Genomic DNA, 8,094 nt, shown 5'->3' with positions numbered 1-8,094 from the left:
AACCTAACCTTAAAGTGTCTGATATAGGATAGAAAAATGAAGCAACCAGAGATTTAATGATGAAGACTCTGGGTTCTGTAGTTCACGTTTTACAGTCCTGAATGACTCTTTGGTTCAGTTATAGTAGATATAAGCATACTTCACATTACTGGGTATGAATAATAATCAAGAGACAAACTTTGAAGATGCAGAGCATGATGTCCCATCATCAGACTGTAAACAAACATCCACCAGGCTTCTTTGTTGCCAAAATTGATGATTCTCCCATCAGGGATCAGTAGAGTGTATTAACCTGTGGTATAAGCAGCAGTCACTGAAATATTACTCTTTCAGATAAGAAATCTAGCACATAAAAGCCAGGGTGGGAGGGATCTCTGCAAACTGACTTACCTCTGCAAGTGTGAAGCTCAACAAAAATCTGCCTCTCCAGTCACTGACAAACAAAAACTCCAGCTGGGAGATAGAAAACGCTGTCTGGGTCTTGCTGGATGTTGCTGGTCAGAGTCCACACATTAGCAGAGTGCTTCTTGGTCCCACTGACCCATGTGGACAGCGACTGTGGAGAACTGTTCTGGAAAACAGAGAAGAGAATTAAAATAACAAAAAACCAAACAGGATTTCCACAAAGACTCTCTTGGAATCAGCAATCAAAAAAAATCACTGGTTCATATTAAATATGAACAGGTTCCTTAAATGTACACAGTTCAGATCTGTTTTAATTTAATTTCCTTCACACAGCACATTCGTCCAGGCTGACAGGTAAACATAGAATTAATCTCAGGTAACATGACTCATAGTAGAGATTCAGTAAGAAAGATTGCAGGCTCTAATATTATTACCACACAATCCAAGGACACACCAACAGCTCAGATTTGTAGAACTATTTAAACAAATGTCTTCTGAATATTCAATTCATGTTCACAGTGGGAGGGGGGGGGGGGGGGTGTCATGGAATCTTTAAAATAAAGTCTGCAACACAGAAAGAGCTGTGATCAAGCTATTTATTACTGCGCCAACACACATCAAACATCACAGTTCAGTCATGTCAGTCTTTGCATATAATTTATTGAAGAGGAGTTTAGAATGCACTTTACATTTAGACTGTTGCTGTTTCTTTTTTTACATTGTTGCTGTGTTATGTCATGAATAAGGTTCACCTGCTGGGGGTTTGATGGATCAGCTGGACAATACAGTCAAAGACAGACTTCATTCATCATATGCAAGAATCCTAGTTGGATTTTTGTTGTCACTCATGTTTTTGAACCAAATATTGAAAACAATTCTGACAGACTGGATACCTGGTCAGGGTGTACGTTACCTTGTACTCAAGGATCCCAGGACAGAGCCCTGCCCCACCATGAGCCTGGGTGGATACGTGGTTATTAATATAAAAGGACCGATACTGAATATGAATATTTCATGAAAATTGAATTATAATACAAATTAGTAATAAGGGTTTCTCTGCGCCCTTATCTACCCCATACTCAAAGAGCTGCGGGCAGAGAGGGTGACAGGAGAGGATGGCACTGAAGAGAAGATGCTCGGTTTCTGGAGTCTCCTGGTCCTGTCAGTATTAGTAGGATGCATCTGCTGTGTCTTCTCGTGGATGCTCACCTACCTTGACTCGTTCCAGCCTGGTATGGATTTCCCAACACTGCGGACAGTGGCCCACGTCAGAGACGTTTAATATTGATTACATATGTCTGAATTGCTAACCCTAACCCTAGCTCAACAGACCACAATGCCCTGGACTGTCAGTATTATTACATGCTGTGAACATAAGTAGCTTTGATCACAGCTTATGTTGTAAAAGAGAAGGAATATTGGAAAGAAAGATCAACATTGTGATATTATTTGTTCCAAACTGACCAGAAACATGCTTGTCAGACTCTCACAGCAAAGGATCAGACTCACTGTGCATGACAGCTCAGGCCAATGATGTCTGTTAGATTGTCAGTTGTTTAGTGCTTCTGTACAGTTAGGGTCACCGTCTCTATTTCAGAATAATTAATATGTGGAAAACACTAAAAGTTGATTGTCTTCCAATATTCTAGCATAATTAAAAAACGTTGACTTTGTAAGTACATATTATTAGTCCTAATGCCAGCATGATTCTTCATAACTCCTGCTTTGAAATACTGAACTTTAAAATGTACCTGATGAAAGATCATTTACAGTGGCACTCTGTCAGGATCATTCTGACTGTAAGATCACTGTATTAATCTGAATCCTTCTGAAATGTGCTGTGAATGAATGCTGATGCAACTCACTGTGGGAGAGCTGTTAATGAATCTGTGACACATGCAACACATTCACAGAGGAAGACGACACAAAGGGAGGACACGCAGAGGCTGTGTTGAAGTCAGAAATCCAAATCTTTATTAAAAAACAGGCGGCGGTTACAAACAGGAAGACAAGCAGTCCATCAAACAGTCTACAGGGTCAAACATACAGAGAATTCAAACAGCAGTAAAAAATAACTGGAACTGAAAAACTTAAAGCAATGTGAGACGCAATAAAAGGAAGCAGCGCAGTATATTCACTGAATTATCATCAATTACAAAAGAGAAAAACGACGATTTCTAAGGATTATTTTCTTAAATGCAGTTAGAGTGTGGCTGGTAAAGATGGAAACATACAGAATGTAAACTGTGTGAGTTTGTGAACTTTGTTAGAAACAAATGAGGTAAAAAAACAACAACCCCAAAACAGACAAAACACAGAACGAGGCTCTCACTATTCGTTCATAATTAGAAAGAAACATTCTGGTCGTGGATTTTTACAGTCTTAGTTCCGCTCGCTGTCATCATTATAATCATCATGATCAATGGCGAGGTCCTGAGGTGGGCGGGGCTGTCTCTGGTGATGTCACCATGAAGGAACAGCATCTGGCACGTGTTGCTGAAACATCCCAGTACGCTGGTGTAGTTTCCTCTCCAGCTGTTTGACATGTGACACTTGAACATTAAGGGGAAGAAAAAGAAACAGTGTTAGGTCAGGTGACCACATGGTTTCTAAAGTAACTGACAGGAAGTAACCAGGCCGTTAGAAATGTATGGCATGTGTTTAGAGTTACTGGAGTTGGGTAACTCTACTTACCAAAAGCAGAAGCACACAGATGAAGGATCAGATGCTGAATGTTGCAGGAACATGCTCATGTGTGGTGGTCATTCAGTGCTGCAGGTTAGACAGTCCAAGACTGATATGCTGCCCATCTGAGAGTTTGAAAACACACATGCAAAGATTTATTTTGTGTTACAGTCAAAGTTGGATGTTCATTTTTGTCCTTTAAAAATGTTTGTGTATTTGAAAGCACTAACATTTAAGGATGACTTGGATCGTCTCCTTTAAAGGGGAGACAAGTGTGTCCACGGATCCACATCACTTTACCTGGATGATGACTCCTCCCCCCTCACTCAGAAACACTCCTAATATAACCAAGCAAATAAATAATATTGAAGATTTACTTACATCATTACAAAAACATCAAAAACATCTCCCTTTGATTCTATTTCTCCATTCCTGCTGAACATCAGGCAACAAATATCTCAATAAATCACAGTAAAATGTAAAGCACATATTTTCTTTGTCTAACCTCTGCAGAGCCCCTGTCAAGAAAAACATCTGTAAGCATAAAACAAATATACATTCATAACACGTCACTGGACAAACCTCGGTCAGTTGATTTCCTCTGTGCAGTGCAGACGAACATCAGTCAGCAAGTGACTCTGCTGGTTCTTCTGAGGAAACACCACCGTCTCTCCACACCGTCACCATCTGTGAGCACAAACTGCTGCTCTGCCAGCATGTAGGACATCACATATCACACACACAGGGGTGAAGAAACATCAGAGCTGAACTTTGGATACTTTAGATCTAAACAGATCAAAGTAGCTCTTAGTTTCAGCAATCAGACAAACAATGATACCAAACTGATTCTGTATGAATACAATATGGTATTTTCAATACAGCTGTCAAATTAATTTATTAAAACTAATACAGATATATGTATATGTTTTTTGATAAATTAGTTTGCTAAATTATAAGAATATATATATATTTTTTTTCATTGAACAATTGCAACTGAAAGAAATTCAATATTGAACAAAAATATATTGTCACATTCTGAGCATGCTCAGCACGCTGACAGACTTGAAGTTGCTACAGATTTTAAGAAGTGATAATTATAGGGAAGAAACTTCTCTTTTTCATCCGTTTAATCAAACATGTGATGCCTCAGCTGTCTCAGTCCTGTAGCGTTCTGCAACTACAACTAACCTGAGGCTTGGATTTGGCTGCAGGTGCCCCTGTACATCCTTCTCAGCAGCACACATGTGGGTACCATTTAATCCCACTTCTTCCTGAGCTTTGCTTCATTACAAGACCAAAGGTGGCATCCCGTGTCACACTCTTATCATCATCCAGAAGAAACATTTGAAGAAACATCATGCAGAAGAAACATTTGAAGAAACATCATGGAGAAGAAACATTTACGCGCCTCCTGGTTTTGTTTTCTGATCCTGCAAAAAGACTGAGGACAACAAAGCCCAGAGAACACGAGATACACAACATCCAACATTCAGACTCAACAGCCTCCATAAATGAAGGAGCACCAGGTTGGTTCAGTTATAGTAGATATAAGCATACTTCACATTACTGGGTATGAATAATAATCAAGAGACAAACTTTGAAGATGCAGAGCATGATGTCCCATCATCAGACTGTAAACAAACATCCACCAGGCTTCTTTGTTGCCAAAATTGATGATTCTCCCATCAGGGATCAGTAGAGTGTATTAACCTGTGGTATAAGCAGCAGTCACTGAAATATTACTCTTTCAGATAAGAAATCTAGCACATAAAAGCCAGGGTGGGAGGGATCTCTGCAAACTGACTTACCTCTGCAAGTGTGAAGCTCAACAAAAATCTGCCTCTCCAGTCACTGACAAACAAAAACTCCAGCTGGGAGATAGAAAACGCTGTCTGGGTCTTGCTGGATGTTGCTGGTCAGAGTCCACACATTAGCAGAGTGCTTCTTGGTCCCACTGACCCATGTGGACAGCGACTGTGGAGAACTGTTCTGGAAAACAGAGAAGAGAATTAAAATAACAAAAAACCAAACAGGATTTCCACAAAGACTCTCTTGGAATCAGCAATCAAAAAAAATCACTGGTTCATATTAAATATGAACAGGTTCCTTAAATGTACGCAGTTCAGATCTGTTTTCATTTAATTTCCTTCACACAGCACATTCGTCCAGGCTGACAGGTAAACATAGAATTAATCTCAGGTAACATGACTCATAGTAGAGATTCAGTAAGAAAGATTGCAGGCTCTAATATTATTACCACACAATCCAAGGACACACCAACAGCTCAGATTTGTAGAACTATTTAAACAAATGTCTTCTGAATATTCAATTCACGTTCACAGTGGGAGGGGGGGGGGTGTCATGGAATCTTTAAAATAAAGTCTGCAACACAGAAAGAGCTGTGATCAAGCTATTTATTACTGCGCCAACACACATCAAACATCACAGTTCAGTCATGTCAGCGCTGCCACAGAAGTGGTGCTCCTCCTCCTTTATGCATTCCAAGGAAGAGGGAGGAAGTTACAAACTGATCCTACCACACTTCACGTGTCTCGCTATGAAACCTAATGGATCAATGGTAAAACACGTAATAATATCTACAAATGCATCTTAAAGCTGTTATATTAGCACTCGGTGTATTACTAACATAACCACATTAACATTACTGACACTCGCTGACTTTTAATAGTCATTCTATAAATGCTGTCCGTTTAAATGGTCTTACCTGTACACACTGCATATCCACTGGATTCCAGCCAGAGTGGATTCTGGAGTCTTCCACGCTCCTGTTAGTGATCCTCCATCTGGATGGATGAGAACAACCTTCTGAACAATCTAGCAGGAGATGGCCCATATCTATGGGACTGATTTGTGCTAATAACGCCCATTGTTTGGACTGATAACAGCCGAAGCGGGTGAATAAACCCAGTAGCTAGCTGTGCCATTACCCAGCATACATCACTCCCTCCGTAAATGCAATAAACGATACAAAAGCATCGTTCTACCTGTTTTTCAGGTAGTTGTTTACATTATATAATTTATTGTGTTCTGTATACGTCACTACAATGTGATTTGGAAAATGTCTAAATATACCGACAACAGGCACTTCCGCAGCAATCTCTTCAATCGGAGGACCCTTCATGTCAATTCCCGACGCGAGGGGGGTACCCTGCGCGTCCATAAGTGCAGCAGAGGGAGCCTGACCATGCGTCACACGTTTGACGAGTTGGGAATGAGAACGTGTTGGGATTATAGATGGCAGACAGTTGGTGTCATAAACCACCGCCTCTGTTCAAAGATGGTCGCTCACAGTGGACATAGATGCTTCTTTCACTCCTCTTTCAAACCATCTGTCCTCTCTGTCCAACATTAACTCTGTGGATAAAAACATCAAGTTCACCAGGGAAGACACAAAGGACGACTGTTTGCCTTTCCTGGACTGCATTGTGCACATTGAAGAGAACGGCAACCTCAACATCGAAGTTTACCGGAAGCCCACACACACGGACCAGTACCTCCTCTTTGACTCCCATCACCCTCTGGAACACAAACTTGGAGTAATCAGGACCCTACACCACCGGGCAGAACATGTTCCCTCTAAGCCTGAAGGAAAAAGAAGGAACACACACATGTAAAGGAAGCACTCAAAACGTGCGGCTATCCTAAATGGGCGTTCTTAAAGTCAGCAAAGAGGCACAGAAAAGAAGACCAGACACCAGCGAGGGAGGATAAGAAGGACAGACGCAACAACATTGTCATCCCCTATGTAGCCGGTGTATCAGAGAAACTCAGGAGAGTTTTCTCCAAGCATGACATCCCAGTGCATTTCAGACCCAGCAACACGCTCAGACACAAACTGGTTCACCCGAAAGACAAAACTCCAAAACACAAACTTAACAATGTGGTGTATGCTGTACAGTGCAGCGAGGAATGCCCAGACCTCTACATTGGAGAGACCAAACAGCCACTTCACAAGCGCATGGCACAACACAGAAGAGCCACCTCCACAGGACAAGACTCAGCAGTCCATCTGCATCTTAAGGATAAAGGTCACTCTTTGAGGATGCCAATGTTCACATTTTGGACAGAGAGGACAGATGGTTTGAAAGAGGAGTGAAAGAAGCATCTATGTCCACTGTGAGCGACCATCTTTGAACAGAGGCGGGGTTTACGACACCAACTCTCTGCCATCTATAATCCAGTTTTGAGATCCCTTCCCAGACGCCTTAACGCCCACTCACATCCTGGGCCATCTGACCTCAGGAATTCGCATGATAAGGTGGGGCCAGGTTTCACAATGAACACACCCGAAACTCTGGCTGATTGGGACCCACACCCAGTTTCACACCTTGGCTCAGGCGATTAGAGGATCATCAGGGGGTCCTTTTGTCCCTCTGTGGGGGGTCACTCCCACTAGGTTTATATCTGGGACTCTCCACCATTTGACCTTAGAACTGAAGAAGCTTCTCGGATGAGAGGTGAAACGTCTTCAAGTAACTTAAAGAAGTCCAGACGCTTTTCTTTGCAAGCTCCTTTGACCATTCTTCATATTATTCTCAAAAGGTGTAAGACGCTCAGAGTACTGCACACATGTGAACAACACTTCATTAAGAATCATTCAGATTGCTTTTCAACCTGAATATCTAAACCAAACTCAGAAATAGATAGTCACTGCTGAAAATGTCTACAGTGGAAACATTAAACACATTTGAAATGAGCACATTAAATACCATCGTTTTGGTTTCAACACATAAATATTTGACTTTGCTATTTTCTTTTTGTGTACATCAGCTGTGTTATCAAAAACCTGAATATCATTTATAGACTGTGACTGCTATAACAAACAGTCTGTGGGTGAGAAGAGTGCTCTCAGTACTTCATCCATCTATTGTCTTCCACTTTCCTTCTACAGGGTGGACCATTTATATGGATACACCGTAATAACATGGGAATGGTTGGTGATATTAAAGTCCTGTTTGTGGCACATTAGTATATGTGAAGGGG

The 8,094-nt window shown here is 41.3% G+C and overlaps 1 protein-coding gene across 1 annotated transcript; it reads right to left on the bottom strand.

The window, feature by feature from the left end:
- Positions 1 to 2,361: 2,361 nt before the first annotated feature.
- On the bottom strand, positions 2,362 to 6,271 carry LOC146575242 (uncharacterized). The gene is made up of 8 exons (XM_085269868.1): positions 6,184 to 6,271; positions 5,816 to 5,894; positions 4,899 to 5,074; positions 4,279 to 4,800; positions 3,673 to 3,798; positions 3,321 to 3,428; positions 3,100 to 3,215; positions 2,362 to 2,957 (listed from the first exon to the last, which is right to left on the bottom strand). The coding sequence occupies exons 1-3, from the start codon at positions 6,269 to 6,271 to the stop codon at positions 4,939 to 4,941; spliced, it is 303 nt and encodes a 100-aa protein (XP_085125994.1). The 3' UTR covers positions 2,362 to 2,957; positions 3,100 to 3,215; positions 3,321 to 3,428; positions 3,673 to 3,798; positions 4,279 to 4,800; positions 4,899 to 4,938.
- Between the last annotated feature and the right edge of the window lie 1,823 nt (positions 6,272 to 8,094).

The sequence above is a fragment of the Mchenga conophoros genome, linkage group LG4, assembly GCF_057382185.1.
Source record: "Mchenga conophoros isolate Kocher_MC1m ecotype Shallow Benthic linkage group LG4, M_conophoros_male_GT1.1, whole genome shotgun sequence".
Taxonomy (NCBI): domain Eukaryota; kingdom Metazoa; phylum Chordata; class Actinopteri; order Cichliformes; family Cichlidae; genus Mchenga; species Mchenga conophoros.
This window is presented reverse-complemented; position numbering and strand designations above follow the sequence as displayed.

Coding starts and splice junctions, on each gene's coding strand:
- LOC146575242 (XM_085269868.1), bottom strand. CDS start 6,271: ATGGACGCGCAGGGTACCCCCCTCGCGTCGGGAATTGACATGAAGGGT. Junction 5,895..6,183: donor TGCGGAAGTGCCTGTTGTCG/GTATATTTAGAC, acceptor TCATCCATCCAG/ATGGAGGATCACTAACAGGA. Junction 5,075..5,815: donor TGGATATGCAGTGTGTACAG/GTAAGACCATTT, acceptor TTTCCAGAACAG/TTCTCCACAGTCGCTGTCCA.